The sequence below is a fragment of the Rhineura floridana genome, chromosome 11 (genome assembly GCF_030035675.1).
Source record: "Rhineura floridana isolate rRhiFlo1 chromosome 11, rRhiFlo1.hap2, whole genome shotgun sequence".
In the NCBI taxonomy this organism is placed as follows: Eukaryota; Metazoa; Chordata; class Lepidosauria; order Squamata; family Rhineuridae; genus Rhineura; species Rhineura floridana.
In genome coordinates, this window is record NC_084490.1 from 34,303,445 (window position 1) to 34,323,860 (window position 20,416).

Sequence of the window (20,416 nt, forward strand, 5' to 3'; positions counted from 1 at the left end):
TGGCAGAACTGAACCTTTTTCGCTGTTTCTAAAGCCTTGGGCTCTGTTTTCACTGCCCTTGTCTGAGCAGGATTGGCAACCTCACATTGAAAAATAGGTGCCCCGGTCTACCACATTTGTAGCATAATTTCTCCTCACTTTTAGGGTACACATATCCACTCTGGGGTGTCCTGTGCCCTTCAGATTTTAATGGAGGACTCACTCGCTGTGGTACCACATCCCTTCTGCCACCACTATATGGTCTGGGTTTAAACTCTCTTGATGTTTTCCCCACCCAGCCAGTTCTGTTGGAGGCGAAGTGATCCGCCATCTCTGCGGCCTCCTGCACAGATGTAGGGGAACGGTCTTTGACCAGGAGCCTTATTTCTGGTGGTAACTGATGGTATAATTGATCCAGTATCATGAGGCTTTTCACCTCTTCCACTGACTGAGCTTTGGCACTACTCATCCACTTTCCAAATATATCCATCAACTTTGCTCCCAGTTCCACAAAAGACCTCCCTGTCTGTATCTGGCAATTTCTGAAAAGCTTTCTAAAATAATCAGGCCCCAGTCTGAATCTTTTAAACACTGCTTCTTTGAATTCAGCATAGGTGACGGGCCTGTCTGAGGGGAAATATTGGTATACCTCAGCCAATTCCCCTTTAATCAGGTTTGATAAATACTGCATGTATTTATCTTCAGGTAGCCCCCACAACTGAGCTGCTTTTTCAAAGGTGCTGAGGTAAATTTGAGGATCTTGACCAGGCTCATAGACAGCAAAGTCCTTTGGAGTAATTTTTATTTTTGCTCCATCTCTGTCCTTTCTTGTTTCATCAGAATGAAACTTCTCTCTTTCAAATTTTAACTTTTCTACTTGTAATTCGGCATCCACTGCTCGTTGCTTCTCCCTCTCCTCAAACCCCATTCTCATTCTCTCAGTTTCCATCTTCAACTTCTCAGCTTCCAACTCTCTCTGTTTTTCCTTCCCATCAGCTTCCATCCTCAACTTTTCTCTCAAATAATCTATATAAGCGGGATTGCTTAAGTATCCTTCTGGCATCTCTTCTCTGACAGGTTGTTTTTGCTGGGCAGTTGCAAATCCTATAAGTGCTACCCTCAATTCATCTACCCCTTTACCCTCGTGAGGTAAATTGAATGTTATGCACTTCTCCACCAGCTCCTCTCTTTTCATTTTTATGTGTTCAGCCATGGTGTTTGAGTTCACTCACTCTTTGCCACACACTCTTTGCCAGTCACTCTCACAAGAAATCTTGTTTTGTTATTTCTGTTTGCCACACCACTGTTCTGGATTCTCTAGTATTCGTATCTGGATTCTCTGTTGTTCGTATCCCACTGCTACTGCCACCACATGTGATGCGTCCTTCCCTGGCTCTCCCTGTCAGGTTCCTACCTGCTCGTGGTTACTGCCTATCTCTAGGCAGCACCAGGGACTCCACCAGTCCGGACCGCTCTCTCTTATGGTTTCTCTCCCCGCTCTAGCACAGATCTCAACAGATCCCCCTGCTAGGCAACCACCAGTCATGTCCTAATACTAGTATTCCCAGAGACTCTGAATACTGGTATTGTTATTCTCTTCACCGCTGCCACCATTTGTTACAGTTCCCCTTCAGCCTTGGTCATTACCTTACCCTCCCTTCTGGTCTGTGAAACCCCAGCCAAGGATCAGGCCTTTGGTAAACCAAATTAAGTATTTATTACAGATAACAAAACTAACAAGATTAACAAGATTTCTTCTTAAGGCACATAAGCATATGGTTTTACTCAATACTAATCCGAACTCCACCTCCCTCCTGGCAAACAACTCTCTAAACCCCACCAAGCAATCCACTCTTTCTCTTCTCCCCCCCGATTCCACTCTCACTCTTCCTTTTATACATTCAGCCATTTTAAACACTCAGCCAATCATCTCGCATTCTACTGCCCATTCATTCCCCCTCCTCTTTCACTCCACTTACCATGTATCTTCTAAAACAACAACACTTACCATATATACATTAATATAGGAACATCACAGCCTCATCCGAAGGACGATCGGGATAGTAATCAAGAGAGGGGGTCACCTCTGGTGGGATTCTGAGTGAAATATGTGCTTCCAAGAAGGAGTCATGCAGCTGAAGAGAAGGCTCTTGTGAAAAGTTGCCCGGTGGGGACGTAGTGGAGGACGTCGACGGGTCTTTCTTATTACGGTCTTTTGGAGGCTTTAATTGATTTAAGTTTTGCCTGTCTGCTAGCTCGATTTCCGTGGCTAGATCTGGCAAATCTGGGGCACTCCTTGCGTTGAGAGAATAGGCCTTAATCGGGAGGGACCAGTCCAGCGGCATAGTTGCGACTTTCTCCGTTACTCTCTCAGGGGCTTGCTGTGGTTTTATATCATGAAAGTCCATAATTTTTAAGTGTCCCTTTAAATCCCTAGCTGAGTGTAAGTCGAGCTGTTTTGAAACTTTTCCTTGAGGTGCTTTCAAGCTTCTCTGTTTCTTTATTTTTGGTTTTTTTTCCGGTAAACACTCAAGAGGAGGGGGGGAATCCAACACTTTCCTTACATTTCTTGTTAGCACCATGGTGTAAAATAGATAAGTGTTTTAGCTATCAACATTGAAGTTAAGTTCACAGCAGCTCTCGGCGTTTCAAGGGCAAAGAGTAATATTGGCAGTTAGCCATTCAGTTTCTTCTGTACCGGTTGGAAACGAGCCCTATTTCAACTGTTGTTTTTTAGATGTAAAATATACTGCTGGGAGCACTGTCTGCTGAGTTAATTAGAAGATAAGATAAAATTCCTTGGGCTTATAGCAAACACTCACCCAGTGCCGACCAAACCGGAACCGGAATTTGGTAAATTTATAGTTAAGCAAATAGTACTACTGTAGAATTTATTTTATTGTGCATTAAATATATTGTAAGCCACCTTCAGATATAAATGCTAGGAGTGTGCAAACACATTGTGCAGACCTTGAAACACAAGGGGAAGCATGGGTAACTACCATGAGGCATGGCAGAGTGCATCAGGGATTCCAAAAAGCAACTTTGCACTTTGGGATTTGGGGTCTCTCCAGACAACCTTTTTAATGAGCATTTGGGACGATTTTCACTCTTGATGCTATGGAGGTGGTCATGTGCAGTCATTCAATCTGAGTTTTATCTTCAAAACTTTCTGGATAGTCACAGGACGTCTTGATCAAACAGCACATGTTTCATAATTTCCACCAAAAATCCTGAAACTTTTCATTCCAGAAATATTTTGATTTTGTATGACCCACTTTTCTTCTGTTGGAGTGCTAAGGTGTCCTGACAATGTGCCAAATTAACAGCTACAGCACTGGGGGACTGGAGAAGACTTGCCCTGGGAGTGAGTACTTGAGCATCTGAGTGCTTGCTTGCTTGCTTCTTTGAGTTGCTGTCTCTTGAGAGGTCCCTGGTAAGTGCTTCAAGGACTGGGACCCCCTGCCTGACCCTGAATCCAGAGAGAGGCTGCAATCAGTCTTGCAGTCTCTTGCATCATCTCCTGGCTGGTTCAGGAAGCATAGAAGCCTGGCTACACTTGGGCTGTGGGTCTGCCACTGGAGGGGGTTACCACCAAAAGGATGACACCAAATAGGGTTGTCCGTTGGGGAGCTGCTTAGGGAGTCCCAAGGGTGAGGGTGCTACCCCGTTCTATTTTTTTTAAAGAACAATCTAGTGGATAATAGGGAGGTTTTACGGTGCATGTGTATTCCCTGTGTAGGGTGAGAGCCTGTGCAGCAAACTGAATGATAGGAGAAAGTCACCAGATGCCTTCTGGCAGAAGGTGGGCCCTCCCTGGGAGTATATGGAGGGGCAGTATACAATATGTGCCCTGTGTGAAAGATATTGAGTAGGTCTGGCTGTTCCAAATTCTCTCAGAGGCCTGCTAGGATAATTAGTTCAGGTAGATTTTGTTGGTGGGCTCTTGTGTCTATATCAAATGTTTAGGAGGAGTCTTAGTAAGGAGAGAGATAGGTGATACCACCCTAATCTCAGTGATCATGGGTAGAGGGAGATATAGCCATAGGTAGGTGGTGAGGTATCAAAGAAGATGAAGGCAAGACTACCACACCTTTTTCCTCACTTCTACACCTCCCATGGATGAGTTCCTTGGGTGTTCTGTTATTTATTGCCAGATTGGTACACAATAAGACCACACTCATCCAGGATTTGATCATGGATGAGGGTGCCAATTTGGTGTGCATTACCGAGACCTGGATGGGTGAGCTGGAAAGAGCTGACCTGACCCAGCTTTGCTGACATGGATAATGGGTGCAACACTAGCACAGGCTGCAGGGATGGGGGGGAGGGTTTCCTGTGGTCTACATAACTTTCCTCTCTGTCACCAGGAAACCACTGTATTGGATCTGGCAGTGAGGGCCTGAACCTGGTGTTGGGCCAAGGAGACAGTAAACTAAGGTTGCTGCTGGTATATTGTCCACCCTGCTGCCTGGCAGCTTCTCTGACCAAGTTGGCAGAAGCCATCTCAGCTTGGTATTGTAGGAGACCAGAATGATAGTGCTGGGTGATTTCAGTGCCCATGCTGAGGCTGCCTCTATTGTTCCAGCTCGGGACTTTGTGGATGGGGCTGTTTCAAGTTGTAAGCAGCCCAAAGCATAGGGCAGGGCATATCCTCGACTTGGTTTTTGCTCCAGATGGAGAAAGGGATGAGATGGGGGAGTGGATGTCATCCCATTGTCATGGTGAGATCACTTCCTGGTGAAGTTTAGACTTAGAGCTCTGATCCTCCCCTGCAGGGGTGGTGGACAGATTAAAATGATCCACCCAGAGACTCATGGAATCAACTGGATTCCTGAAGGCTGTGGGGGAGTTCCCATTAGGTAGAGCAGGTGACCCTGCTGAAGCCCTTGTCACACTATGAACAACAAGGCACATCTGGCTCTTAACACGGTTGCCCCTGAATGCCCTCTCTGGCATTGTGGAGCCTAGTTTGCACCTTGATACCAGTGAACTAAGGGCAATGAAACAGGCTGGATGACAACAAGAGCTCAAGTGGTGAAAGTTGTGCTGTGAGGCTGATTCGGCACAAGTAAAACATCATAACTGTGTCTTCTGTGTGGCAGTGAGGGAGGTGAAGAAGGCCCACTTCTCTGCTACCATTGCATCGTCTGCTGCCATCCAGTGCTGCTTTTCCCTATTGTCAGGGGTCTGTTGGCACCAACGCCAGGAAACTGAGTTTTAGACTCTTTGAAGGCTCACTGCAAATTGTTTGCAAGGCACTTTGAAGGTAAATTTGCTAGCCTCCATAACAATCTTGATGCCCCATCCAAATTTACTGTAGTCTCCACTGTGGTGTCCAGTGCAACCTCTGCTGCAACTTCTTGGGATTGGTTTCAAGTGATGAGGTCTGATGAGGTGGACAAGGTGCTTGCAACGATGCAGTCAGCAACATGTCCTCTCGACCCTTACCCTTTTTGTCTTATGAAAGCTTGCCGGGAGGGGAAGGTTTTACCCGCTGGATACAGGGTGATCCGACCATTCCTTAAAATGCTCATTCTGAAACCATTGGCTTGTGACAACTACTCAACCAGCTGAGCCAAAATTGCTATATATGTTGGTATAAGCCCCCCAAAATGGGCATTTCAGGGGAGTGGTGCAGGCCGTGGGAGGACTTATGCTGGATTCTAACTCTATTCCATGTGATTTGGAAACCTGGTTGAACTTCCATGGGAACTTCCTGTCCCCAGCCTCCAGCTCCCTGCCTCACCTGGGCTCTAAGAAAGGGCCAAAGTGATTTTCCTTCTCAGACTTAAGCATTCTGATGGCCAGGAAAAGGCATGTGCCAACACCACAGTCCCCCAGCTGTGGTGGAAAAAGACAGCTAGAAAGGCTTATTAGATTTTTATTTTGCTTTTAAAAAGAACTTCCTAGCAGCTGCTGCAAACTGCTTCACCCAGAATGCCTGAACCTAAACAAGAACATCTTTTCTCAGAGTCCAGGTGCTGAGGAGCCCAAGTGCTAGAGATGGCAGAGAAGCTGCCAATGATGCTGCTGCTTTTGCAATGGCAAGGAATATATTTTTAAAAAAATAGTAAAAGAGGGGGGTAGAGAAGAGGAGAGTGAATGGGGTTGCCAATGGGAAGAGGATAAAGAGAATGGGGTCAAGCAGTAGCAAGGGACATCAACCAATGTGCATGGACTGTCCTCAAATGTGCCTCTCATACACGCTCAAGGTACAGATCAATCTGTTGAGCCATTTTCAGAGGAGAAGACATTGCACAAGTTTCCACCCCCTCCTGCAGGCAATTTCTGCTTAAATGGAGGAATGTGATTAATCTGTCTCACAGGGATGTCAGAGAAAGCCAATGAAAGTAAAAATAGGGGCAGAAATTGCTGTTGTTCACTAATTCATCCTGTGCATAGACTGGAAATCAATCCAGTGAATACAGTCAGGATTCATGGCTGCTGTTGCTTTCAGTCCAGAAAAGATAACTGATTACCCCCCAATTTGCATTGTGTTTTTTTACATTGAAATGAATGGGATGGAGTAACATAATAACAACATGACTTACAAAATTTATGTAAATGTGACAGCGGGCAGAAAGATAAATTGAACCCAGACCCACCCAAAATGATGAGGCAGACACAAAGCATATGAGTTAAGAATGGGCAACATGTTATTAATGTCAATTAAATGAATTGAACCAAATTAAACCAATTAAAGCAAATGAATTCTTAAGGAATAAGACAATTAAGCTGGATAGAAACTGAAAGCTGAATTAAGCCAATTGTCCAAGTTGAGATCTGTGAAGGGAACCTAGATAATTTTAAAAGATCAGTGCAGGCTCCTATAAATCTGAGTGCTATGAAACTTAATTCCAGCAGCTCAGATTTTTAAGTGAGTAACCTTGCCTCTAGGCCACAGAGTAGTGAACTAGCTACTCCTGGCCTTTCATTGCTGGCATTAACTGTGCCTAAGGGATCATGCCCATCTCACCCTCGACTCCAGCCTTGAGGCATTGAGTCTGTGATCTGGGCAGTCCTCAAGTAGGGTCCCTGTCCCCAGCATCTGGTCTTGAGGCTTTGATGGATAGGTCTGAGGAAGCCCCCTTTCACCTCCTAGAAGGTACCTCAAGGTTCTCAGCAATTTTTTCCACTTATCCCCTTTTACCCTAATCCCACACTGATCCTGCCACACAAGGGACCTAGCTCATGCTTTGGTCACCTCACCCCCCACCAGAACCAAAGGTGATGCCTAATACCCTGCCGCAAATCCTCAAGGAAGACACCATACCCTTCATCAGAGAGGTGTACACCATCATCCCTGTACAGGTGCAACAAAGAGTGTTTGATGTCTGGATGGGAGATGAACCCTGCCCCACCAGCCAGCAAAGCCCACCTCAAGGAACCATTCACCTTCCTACTGGCTTCAGCCATCTGCTTGGGGGTGCTGCACTTTCACACTGCACTGAAGCATGTCAGACCAGGTGATTCTAACACCTGGGAAGGCAGATTGGATCAAAGCAAACTCCTCCTCCACCTGGAAGTGGACAAGATCTCCCTCACTCCCAAGTTATTCTCACCCAGGTGGATCAACAAGACTTGAGGTGGGAAAGCACCACACAGCCACTGAAGCAGGACCAGGTGAAGCTGGTTCCAAAGCATGCCACACCAGCCAGCCCAATCGATGCAAGCGATCAAACTTAGGCCAAGCTGTGAACCTGAGCTAGACTCCCTAGCCCTGAGAAGGGCCAAAAAAATGATACTGTAGCCACAAATCAGGATGCACTTAGGCTCACCACTCCAGCCAAAACCTGTAAAGACAAAATCAAAATCAAAACAGAACCCCAGCGAAGAACTTCAAAACTTACACAAGTAAAACTATTTAAAAGGCTGGATATACTTCTTAAAAAAACCCAGACTTCCAACGACCAATGACCTGAATACACCTGCCTTCAAGGCCCCAAAACACAGCAGTAAAGGCCACACTAATGTGAGAAGAGTGGGTTCCAAAACTTCCAATTGGAGCACCAGCCATCTCCAATGCTTTCTTCACCACTGCCCAGAACTGGAAATGAGTCAAAGGTGACTGATCCTGGTGCTGCAATAAAACCCCAGGGTTCCCCCCACAAAGGAGAATATAAGCAGCCAAGTTCTGAACAGGACAAAGTTCAGAGACTTCAACAGGATGCCAATGAGACCAAAGAACCTTTGCCCCTCTGATCTGTCTTCAATTTACATAGCTGGACAAACAAACCCTCATAAGTAAAAGCAACATCAAAAAAACCCAAAGCTCTGGCAGAACGATCAAATTTAGAAGCAGTGACTAACTGGCTAACCCTCAAAGCCCCCAAAATGCCAGGAGCATGGCAGCCTTGAACAGTTGACACTCAAAATTAGAGTGGCATAAATCTGCAAGAGCCCTGATGCAAACCAAGAGTAAAGTTGGGGAAGTGGGCTATGTGCATCAGGCTGCTGAGGTGCTACCCTAACCCAGCCTTCCAGTATCTTCCTAACTCTAAAATCCCCAGCAGGGTCAGCGAACCCTGATGCCTTACAGTAAAAGGCCAGACCTGCCAACCTGCCTGCTATGGAACCTTTCACTAAACCTTTAGACCTAAGAAAAATTGAAAACTGCAAAACATGGTCAGTCGGGATTGGCCAATCCTCAGCCAAGCCCACTGACTGGCAAAAGGCCACAAACTCAGAAAATGCCCTCCTATAGCTGGACCTGGTGCTAGGAGCCAAAGAAGCCTGTAGGGCCTGCTGGACCTCAATCTTTCAACGTGCCACATCCAGGAAGGCACAAAGTCTGGCTAGAGGGGCAAATGCCCAGAAACAGTCTACCTGAAAACGAGAAAGGGAATCTGTGATCTTGTTATCAAGACCAGGAAAATAATATTATATTTAAGACACTGCAGAAAACCCGGACCAGCCTTATAACCCTGGGGAACCTGGATGACAAAGAATTAATAACCCAAACAGTTGCTTGGTTATCACACCAAAACCTAATTGACTTATTGGCCAAAAAATGGGGCTAAATGTGCACTACAACCATTATGGGGAAAAAACTCTAAAAATGTCAGGTCCTTAGTAATGCCTCTAGGAACCCAGTCTGCAGGCCAGCGCTCCGCACACCAGAACCCTCGGAAATAAATGCCCATGCCGAAGCCCCCAGCAGCATCAGAATGAACCTGCAGCTCAGCCTCTAGAAGTAATTTGGTCCTCCAAAAGGAAATGCCATTAAAGTTGTCCAGAAAGGACAACCAAACTCACAGATTCTCTCTCATGCCACCAGAGACCTTGATTCTATGATGAGGAGCACTAAGACATTTGGCAACTTCCCACAGATGCCTGAGAAATAGTCTCCTGGGAGCTGTTGTTTTGAAAGCAAAATTTAAATGGCCCAAAAGGACCTGAAGCTCCCGCAGAGTAAGTTTCTTAACTGATATAGTCTGGGTCAGTCTCACCCTCAAATCTTCTGGTCAGGGAGCCTGGACAATTGAAGTCCAGAATCCAATTCCATACCCCAAAAAGTTAAAACTGGTGAAGGACCCTCAGTTTTTTTCAGACGCCAGTGGAACACCCAGCTCCTCAGCAATGGATGCAGAAACCTGCATAAGTTGAAGACAATCATCCGAGCCAGCAGCTGCAGCAAAGATAAAATCATCCAGATAATGGATGATACTCTCACAGCCAGTCCTCCGCCTAACCGCCCATTCAAGCATAGTGTTAAAAGTCTCAAAGGCTGCGTATGAGATGGAACATCCCATAGGCAAAACCCTATCAACAAAAAAATTGCTCTAAAAAGAAAAACCCAACAGATCAAAATCATGAGGGTGAAACGGAAGCAGGCGAAAGGCAGCCTTCATGTCGCATTTCCCAAGCAGAGCACCCTGATGACAGCGCCACACTATAGCAATGGCATTGTCAAAAGAAGCATAAGAAACAGAACAGAGGTGCCAAGAGATTGCATCATTCATCGACTCACTGTGAGGAGGGACAGCAACCCTGGACTTAATCCTCAGTGGGGACCGGGACCTGGTGCGAGATGTAAGTGTTGTTGAACCGATTGGGAGCAGTGACCACAGTGCTATTAAATTAAACATACATGTAACTGGCCAATTGCCAAGAAAATCCAACATGGTCACATTTGACTTCAAAAGAGGAAACTTCACAAAATGAGGGGATTGGTAAAAAGAAAGCTGAAAAACAAAGTCCAGAGGGTCACATCACTCGAAAATGCTTGGAAGTTGTTTAAAAACACTATATTAGAAGCTCAACTGGAGTGCATACCGCAGATCAGAAAAGGTACCGCCAGGGCCAAGAAGATGCCAGCATGCTCAACGAGCAAAGTCAAGGAAGCTCTTAGAGGCAAAAAGTCTTTCTTCAAAAAATGGAAGTCTTGTCCGAATGAAGAAAATAAAAAAGAACACAAACTCTGGCAAAAGAAATGCAAGAAGACAATAAGGGATGCTAAAAAAGAATTTGAGGAGCACATTGCTAAGAACATAAAAACCAACAACAAAAAATTCTATAAATACATTCAAAGCAGGAGACCATCTAGGGAGACGATTGGACCCTTGGATGATAAGGGAGTCAAAGGTGTACTAAAGAACGATAAGGAGATTGCAGAGAAGCTAAATGAATTCTTTGCATCTGTCTTCACAGTGGAAGATATAGGGCAGATCCCTGAACCTGAACTAACATTTGCAGGAAGGGATTCTGAGGAACTGAGACAAATAGTGGTAACGAGAGAGGAAGTTCTAAGCTTAATGGACAATATAAAAACTGACAAATCACCGGGCCCGGATGGCATCCACCCGAGAGTTCTCAAAGAACTCAAAGGTGAAATTGCTGATCTGCTAACTAAAATATGTAACTTGTCCCTTGGGTCCTCCTCCGTGCCTGAGGACTGGAAACTGGCAAATGTAACGCCAATCTTCAAAAAGGGATCCAGAGGGGATCCCGGAAATTACAGGCCAGTTAGCTTAACTTCTGTCCCTGGAAAACTGGTAGAAAGTATGATTAAAGCTAGATTAACTAAGCACATAGAAGAACAAGCCTTGCTGAAGCAGAGCCAGCATGGCTTCTGCAAGGGAAAGTCCTGTCTCAGTAACCTATTAGAATTCTTTGAGAGTGTCAACAAGCATATAAATAGAGGTGATCCAGTGGACATAGTGTACTTAGACTTTCAAAAAGCGTTTGACAAGGTACCTCACCAAAGGCTTCTGAGGAAGCTTAGCAGTCAGGGAATAAGAGGAGAGGTCCTCTTGTGGATAAGGAATTGGTTAAGAAGCAGAAAGCAGGGAGTAGGAATAAACGGACGGTTCTCCCAATGGAGGGCTGTAGAAAGTGGAGTCCCTCAAGGATCGGTATTGGGACCTGTACTTTTCAACTTGTTCATTAATGACCTAGAATTAGGAGTGAGCAGTGAAGTGGCCAAGTTTGCTGACGACACTAAATTGTTCAGGGTTGTTAAAACAAAAAGAGATTGCGAAGAGCTCCAAAAAGATATCTCCAAACTGAGTGAATGGGCAGAAAAATGGCAAATGCAATTCAATATAAACAAGTGTAAAATTATGCATATTGGAGCAAAAAATCTTAATTTCACATATACGCTCATGGGGTCTGAACTGGCGGTGACCGACCAGGAGAGAGACCTCGGGGTTGTAGTGGACAGCACGATGAAAATGTCGACCCAGTGTGCGGCAGCTGTGAAAAAGGCAAATTCCATGCTAGGGATAATTAGGAAAGGTATTGAAAATAAAACAGCCAATATCATAATGCCGTTGTATAAATCTATGGTGCGGCCGCATTTGGAATACTGTGTACAGTTCTGGTCGCCTCATCTCAAAAAGGATATTATAGAGTTGGAAAAGGTTCAGAAGAGGGCAACCAGAATGATCAAGGAGATGGAGCGACTCCCTTACGAGGAAAGGTTGCAGCATTTGGGGCTTTTTAGTTTAGAGAAAAGGCGGGTCAGAGGAGACATGATAGAAGTGTATAAAATTATGCATGGCATTGAGAAAGTGGATAGAGAAAAGTTCTTCTCCCTCTCTCATAATACTAGAACTCGTGGACATTCAAAGAAGCTGAATGTTGGAAGATTCAGGACAGACAAAAGGAAGAACTTCTTTACTCAGCGCATAGTTAAACTATGGAATTTGCTCCCACAAGATGCAGTAATGGCCACCAGCTTGGATGGCTTTAAAAGAAGATTAGACAAATTCATGGAGGACAGGGCTATCAATGGCTACTAGCTGTGATGGCTGTGCTCTGCCACCCTAGTCAGAGGCAGCATGCTTCTGAAAACCAGTTGCTGGAAGCCTCAGGAGGGGAGAGTGTTCTTGCACTCGGGTCCTGCTTGCGGGCTTCCCCCAGGCACCTGGTTGGCCACTGTGAGAACAGGATGCTGGACTAGATGGGCCACTGGCCTGATCCAGCAATCTCTTCTTATGTTCTTATGTTCTTATGACAAGTGGTGAATGAAGCGAAACTCTCCTGGGGACCACCCCAAGTGGGGAGATCCTTAAGCTGGGCAAGGGCAAGGAATCAGAGGCCAGAAACCTTATCCTCCCTAATCTTTTTGTCCAATTTAGCACAGACAATGTCCTGCAAACCAGAGACAGATTTAAGATTCCTGGACATCTGGTGAATCCTAGGGCCAACATGAGAAAATCTTCTTGAAAACCTGTGGGTAAATACTCAGCAGCAGCCCTAACTGGATAGTCCTGCAAGACCCGGATCAAATTGGCCACATTAATGGGACTGCTGACCTTTGACAATTGCAGCTGTGGGGGAAGGACTGAGAGAACCACTTCCGTGGCTGGGATGCCATCCCTTCTTTCCCCCTCTAGCGATCCTGCTATGTGCACAATTGATGACGGCATGGCCTGCACCACAGCTGGAACACTCATGTCTCGAGCAACATGGCCTGCCACAATGACCTTGGGACTTGAAGTCCCAGCAGAACACGGAGGGTTCAACCCCATATCCTGCAACCCCAGAAGAATCCAGGGGAGCGGGAGAGTGGGCCAACAAATGCCCACTATCAGCATGCTCACCAATGGCATTAAACACCGGGGCCAGGCACTGCATCCACAGCTCCTGCTGTGGAATGTCCAAAGGGAACTCAGGGTTAAAACTTTCATCATACCTGAGCCCCGGTGGACCCAGGTACTCTGAAAAGGCCCTGTGAATAATGTCCAGATACTTAACTAGTGCTGGACCTCTCCACAGATGAGCCTGCAAAACCACACCCATGTAAATAGTAAAACCAGATAACCATTTTCCCCAGTTCCTATCAGCTTGCTTCCGTTTTATTTTTTCTTTGTCCAGGGACTCAGCACTGTCTTTGTCCACAGGTTCTGGCTTCTGAAAGAGAAGTGAAAAAAGGTCAATATACTTGCCCCTCCAAATCGTTTCTTTGGTAGCTGGGAGCAAATGGTCGCCCAAAGGCGGAGCAGTTTCACCACAAGGCACAGCCCCAGCACCATGAGCCTGACACAATTTCCCTAGAGGTAACTTCTAGGGAAATACTGGTCTGTATTTGTGGTCTGCCAAGACTTTAATTCTCTCAGACAGGGCACGCAGAGACTTGCCTTTTTAATCACCTTTATCTTGAAGAGAAAGTAAATCAGACTTTTTACCTTTGGCCAAGTTTGCTTTCTTATGCCTGGATGCCTCAAGAGACTGGACCTTAGCCAGCATAAATGCAATTTGGGCTTCCTTCTCCTCCTCATCAGAAGAGGAAGGAACTGGTACTGAGCACTTAGGAGGCTGACACTTAGCCAAGCCTCCCTTCTTTTGTGCTGCTTTCTTGGGCCCCATTGGAAAAATGCCAAACAGAGCAAAAGAGATAAAAACCAACCAGAAGGAATGCTAAACTGGGCAAAGGAACTAACTGGACACAGTCCAATAACCAACTAACAAGACTTTTTATTATTATTATTATTATTATTATTAGCCTTCACAAAACTTTTGCACACAAAACTAGTCAGGGAAATTCAATTATTGTCCTAACTATAACAGCAAAATTATTCACAATATAAAGTACAAGGAAATTATTAAAGAACTATTAACTGAAGGGGGGAACTTATCACCCTCCTTTATTAATGCTATTACTATTTTAACTTATTTTTATAACTGAAACTTAATTATTAATTGATATACCTAGTTAAAGGCTATTAACCACCACCTCAACAACAAAATTAAACAAACAAATAACCCCCCCCCCAGAAACAAAGGTTTCTTACCATTTTGTTGCCAGGCTGGGTGTGTGTGTAAGGAATAATAGTAAAATACACTAAAGGAGACTTAAAGCTGGGGGAGGTAGGAAGAAAGCAGGGAGGGCAGCCCAGCCAATCAACATAGACCAGGTTACAAGGCCAGCCAGAGGGGGCCAACTACCTAACCCCACCAAGCCACCCCACCTAGCCTATTGAACCTGCTGGGCCCTGACCACCAAACAAACCAGACTGGACAGAGGTGGCAGATGCAGGCCCGAGACACAAGGCAAATGGACACTCCAGGAGCAGCCCTGCTACTGGCTCAGCAACCTCTGCTGCCCAGCTGCCACTGCTGCTGCTGCTCTCCACCAACCCTGTAGCCACCGAAAAAAGGACCGCTGACTGACCAATGCCTGGAAAAATGAACACAAAGCAGGTGCCGCCGCTGCAGAAAAGGGGTTCACCACTGCCACCGCCACCAATGAAGACCTGGCCTCACTCAACAGGAGGCAAGTAAGCAGTGAGAGGCAAAAGTGTCTGTCCTCACTGCGGCCAACCCCCACAATCAGAGGGAGAAGGAGAAACGCTTGAAAGCCAGCCAATCAGGTGGCCTTGCACATGGCCCCAGGCAGACTAAACATCTGCCTAGGTGCAAAAAGCAATCCCCCCTCCAATAGCGAACCTGGGGGCGGGGACCAGGATTGCCATAATGCAGTTTGGGGCAGAAGATAAACTTCAGCAGAAGAGAAGCAGTGGTGCATGTGATGAAAACGGGGAAATGACAGCGGACAGAAAGATAAATAATGCAGTTTTGGGCAGAAGATAAACCATAGCAGAACAGAAGCAGTCTTACATGTGTCAAAAAGAGGGAAATGATGTATTTGTACTCCCTTGGCTGCAACTGTCCTATAATTATTCTGAGAAAAAGTGACAGAGACATCCAGTAAGATTCATGGGCAGTGCCAGCCGAAGACATTTTGCTGTCTGACCCCACTCCATGTCAAGGTACTGAGTACCCAAGGCCAACTAAGTTATTTTGGCACTTAAGGAACAAAGCTCCACAAGCATCTCTCCTCCTCCAGTAAAACTAAAACACTAATAAATAAATAAATTTCAATGTGCAGCGCTTTAATGACATCTCAAATCAGCTGCCTGAGGTAGCCATCTTGCTATGCCTAATGGTAGTTTTCCAAGAAGAGGGCCTGACTGTTAAACCACTCTGACAATTATAGCTCTGTGAGGAGAATAGGAGTCTCCTATCAACTCTCAGCACCCTTCACAAATGACATTTCCCAGGATTCTTTGGTGAAACCATGACTGTTCAAGGTGTAATTGTACTATAAATGTACACATGAATGTGGTCTATTATGGGCCATTCCTTCTTTGGCAAATTTATAGATGAAAGATGGCTGCTCTTTTGTACCTACAAGGACAGACATCTTTTTTTCAATGCTGCATCTTTCTAAAACTACAAGAGGTTTTTACAGAAACAATGTGGCTGTCCCACACTTCAAGAATGGCTCTTGCCAGTCAACATGTACAAAAGGGACATGAACTCGATCAAGACCATTCTGCTGATCCCTAACTGAAAGTCACAATAGACAATATGGGACTATTGTCTGTAAATAATAGTTTGAGTAAGGAAACTCCATGTGTAAAAGAGTCTATACCAACTTACACTTAAACTCACTTTACAGATTTTAAATCATATAATGAATATGTTTCTTTGGAAGAATGAACTTGGCTTTTACCGCAAAGGAATCTCCAGAGAAAATTAGAAGAAATTTCATGGGATGGATTCCAGAAATAGAAAAGATGACATCACATCACCACTCTTACTATACTGTCTTGCTGAATAAAAAATTCTCCAATATTCAGACAGAATGGAGACTCAACAACCTACCAAAAGATTTGAGGCATTTACTGTATGTTTCTGGATCAAAGGAAGGTAACTGATTATTTAAACTCTTAGTGTGATTTAGCAAAAATGATATTTAGTATAAATGAAGGGTAAATCAAGAGTGGGGGAACTATGATTTTGCCTAAAGTGGCCATTTTCTTCTTTCCAATGTTAGGGCTGGTCCTGATTTCAAATATTTCCTTTCAGTGTGCACACTGATGACCACCAAATATTTCAACTTTATGATATGGATAGGGAACCTGTGGCCCTTTGGATGTTATTGGATTCCAGCTCCCATGAGCCTCAGCCAGCAAGTTCAGGGATAAGTGTAATTCAGCAACCGGTTCTCTGCCCATTATCTCAATGATCAAAATAATATATGAGGAGTATTCCTTTTGAATTTTCTTCTTTTTTTGCACAAAATTTATTTCATAGAATCAGTTCCCAGAATTATTGTAAAACAGATGGATCCATCTTTTTCATACAATTCTAATCAAACCTACATAGAGGTGCAGTACTTGCATGGCTGGATTCACTATTGGGTAAGTAGCAATCTATTTCTGGTGTCTTCATTCAGTGTACTGCGTGTTTCAGGCTGACTCAAATACAGTAAACAGGACAAGATACACATGTAAGTAGATACTCAATATTATCTTCAAGACTCCAAGGTCTTGCACAGTGAAACAAGAAATCAAAGTAAACAATCAGAATTCGGAGCAAAGGAAACTGCCTTGTACTGAGTTAGACAGTTGGTACACCGAGCTCAGTATTGTCTGCAATGACTGGCAGTTGCTTTCCAGGGTTACAGACAGGAGAATCTCCCTGCCCTTCATGAAGAAGTCGGGGATTGTACGTGGGACCTGTTGCAAGCAAGGCAGATGCTCTAACACTGAGCTGCAACTCTTCCCCATTCACTAAGGAGTGTTCCTCTGAATTCTTTAGAGTGAAGAAGGGTTGCACATCCTTAGGTCACCAGTGAAATATACGGTCCTTAGGCAAACACACACAAACATCATGGTGCATTTTGAGATTCCTGCCATCAAAGACCATCTAAGAAGGACTGAAAGAGTTCTGATGAGACAAGGAAATACACTTACTCTTTCAGTCCTTATTAGATGGTCCTTCCAGGTACGAATCTCAAAATGCACCTTGATATTTGTGTTACCTAAGGTATAATTCACTAGTCATCTAAGGATGCACAACCCTTCTTCTCTCTGAAGAATTCTTCTATCTATTGACATGAAACTATTTATGTCTTCTGTCAATCCTCTCCAATTTTTTGCCCATGCAAAAGCCTATATATTTGCCTCAAAATTTCCCTCTGTTGAAACTTAAATGTGGGCTGTTATAATGTATGTAATGGACATACTCTCTTCCTGTCTCTTTCACAGCTGTACAGTAGACAAAAAAATACAGATTAAATCTTTCCAATCTCTGAATACCTGTGTTATGAGAAACCCCAGCTGTTGAATTTTTGCCTTTCATACACAGAAACCCATCTTCATTTTAAAAAGTTGTGATATCTCTAAAATTCTCCCCACCAATCTTCTCTCTGTGGTTCTGAATTACCTGTTATTCTATCCAATATGGAACTGATGGGTAAGGAAGCTTCCTTTCAACCCTACAATTTGCAAAATGCTTTGCACGCATTTTGCTTTCCCTTACTTCAGTTCACTTGTTTACCTCCACTCACTATTATACATTAACATGCCCCCAAAATCCAGTAATTTGATTTCTTCTAATATCAGAGCATCCATATTATTTTTGTGCAGTCTTTTATCAATGTGAGTCGGGGGTTGCAGATGTGAAGTATCTACAGGAGCAATTATTTCATGAATAAACACCCTGGCTACTGTTCTGCCGTCCTTATTACAATGCAGTCCTCACCATCACTACTCGGAAATAAGTCCTATCGAATCAATAGAGATCAGTCCCAGGTAAATTAGGTTAGGATTGCAGCCAGGATCTCATTCATGCTTTTATTATCAATTGCTCAGAATTTACTGCATAGTAAACAAACTGTTTTTGTTTTCCATTTGTACAGATGTTAGGGTTGTTGAATTTCTTGTGATGGAAAATCAAAGTGTAATAACAGAGTTCATACTCTTGGGACTCTCCAGAGATCCACACGTACAAGTGTTTTTCTTCTTGTTGTTCCTAACAATTTTTTTGGTAACGCTATTAGGAAACTCGGCAATCATGCTTGTGACCAGGACTGAATCTAGCCTTCAGAACCCCATGTTCTTCTTTCTCAGTCATTTAGCTTTTGTTGACATCTGCTATTCATCGATTACTGTTCCCAAGCTGTTGGAAAACATCGTAAGAAAACAGAAAACAATTTCCTGGGAAGGATGCATTGCACAGATAGTCCTCACTTTCCAGGTTGCTTGTGCGGAAGTATTCATTCTTGCAGCAATGGCTTATGACAGATATGCTGCTATCTGTGACCCATTACATTATACCACAATCATGAAAACAGAAATTTGCAGAAATTTAGTGAGTGGAGCGTGGGCTATGGGTTTCTTGTATTCATTGGTGAATGCCCTGCCTTTGTTAAATTTGCATTTCTGCAAGAATAATATTATGAACAATTACAGCTGTGAGCTTCCTTCAGTCTTGGCCTTGTCTTGCACTCAGACCCTCACCAATTATGTTGTTCTTCTTCTTTCTGTGCTCGTCTTTGGTTTCAGCTCCTTCCTCTTTACCCTCATCTCTTACATTCACATCATTTCCACCATCCTGAAGATGCGCTCGGCAGAGGGCAGGCGTAAAGCCTTCTCCACTTGCAGCTCCCACCTCATTGTGGTGGGATTATTCTACATTGCAGCTTTTTTCCGGTATGTCAAGCCAAATTCAGAATCGTTCATCTATCTGGACAAAGTGACGTCTGTCCAGTATAGTATACTAACTCCCATGTTGAACCCTATGATTTACAGCTTGAAAAACAAGGATATCCAAAATGCTCTTGCAAAATTTTTTGGAAAGTGTAGGTTTCTTAAATAAAGTTACATCCTGCTCTCTAGAAAAATGTGCAGTACAATAAGTTATTATGTTAAGGTTGTGTATATACAGCAATCACCATCTCAAGGGCAAAATAGGAAAGCATTCGCTTATTTTAAATATGTCATACTTCTTTTAACACTTGAGGAAGACCCAGAAAAACAGAGAGCTAATATAAGATTAGGTCAAACAACATAAAAAGGAATACAGAATTCGACTTACTTTCATGGGGGGGGGGACAATGCGTGCAATTAGCTAATGGGGAATCTGGTAGAGATCATTTTTGGAAGGGAAATCTGGGGGGAAGTTTTTTTTCTGAAGGATAATAATGTAATCTTTGAGGATAGGCAGTCAAATTTTCAGAACATACCATCTACAGAAGGCAGAATTGTTTTTGGCTGTTGCAGAAGAACGCAGAAATATTAATCTGAGTGACAGCAAGGTCCATAATTCCACATTGCAGGGATGGGGAACCTGTAGCCCTCTATGTACTGTTTGTCTCCAACTCCTGTCAACATCAATCAGCATGATGGTCAGTGATGATGAAAATTTAATTCTAACATCATTTGGAGTGCCACAGGTCCCCCATTTCTTTTAGTGAAGTTTCCTATAGTAAATTGTTTCCTTTTGCTTCTGTTTCTGTGAGTAGGTGAAGTACAGCGACACTTTGCATAATTTAAACTTTAAAAAAACAAACACCAAATAAGTGTGGATTATTGGCACTGACTATTCTGCAGAATAGTCTCCAGGGGACATGAGGAATGTCTCAGTTTGCACAAGATAAAACAGTGGGAGGTGAAATATATTCTAAAACTTTCTAGGTGTGCTCTATGTTTTTAATTGACCTTGCCTTAAGTGAAGTGGTTTAAGCATAGCAGGCTGAACACAGGCATCTTGGGCAGGTGAGGTTTGCATCTTCCAACAGCTAGAGTCATTCCTGAAGTAGCAACATAGTGTTGCGCGCCTCCCCCAATCTCCGAGCAGTGAGATTCCAGAGGTCCCTGCGCCCATCCAGGGTTTGGTTTCCTTTGGGAAGAAGGTCAGTGGAGACTGCGCTGTCTTTAGGAAATATGGTTTATTTATGTACACACATTCCAACCTGAGCTCAGGGTTGAGGGGTTCAAGGCATCAGCATTCTAAGATCCAGCTTTTCGATCTGGGTGCAGGAGCATCCTAGCGCCATGATGCAGAGGGATAGCCTCTCTCCATGCCTGCAGCCCCAGCCATTCTCTAGAACACAACCCAAACTACAAGCACACACCTCTCCCAGCTTCCAGGAGTCGGGGGAAGGCTCTCCTGTACAGTTTAAAATGACAAAAGGATC

General features: G+C 44.1%; 1 protein-coding gene across 1 annotated transcript; it reads left to right on the top strand.

The window, feature by feature from the left end:
* Positions 1–18,162: 18,162 nt before the first annotated feature.
* LOC133367882 (olfactory receptor 8S1-like) lies at positions 18,163–19,095 on the top strand. The gene has a single exon (XM_061591968.1). It carries the CDS (start codon positions 18,163–18,165, stop codon positions 19,093–19,095), a length of 933 nt encoding a protein of 310 aa, XP_061447952.1.
* Positions 19,096–20,416: the final 1,321 nt, after the last annotated feature.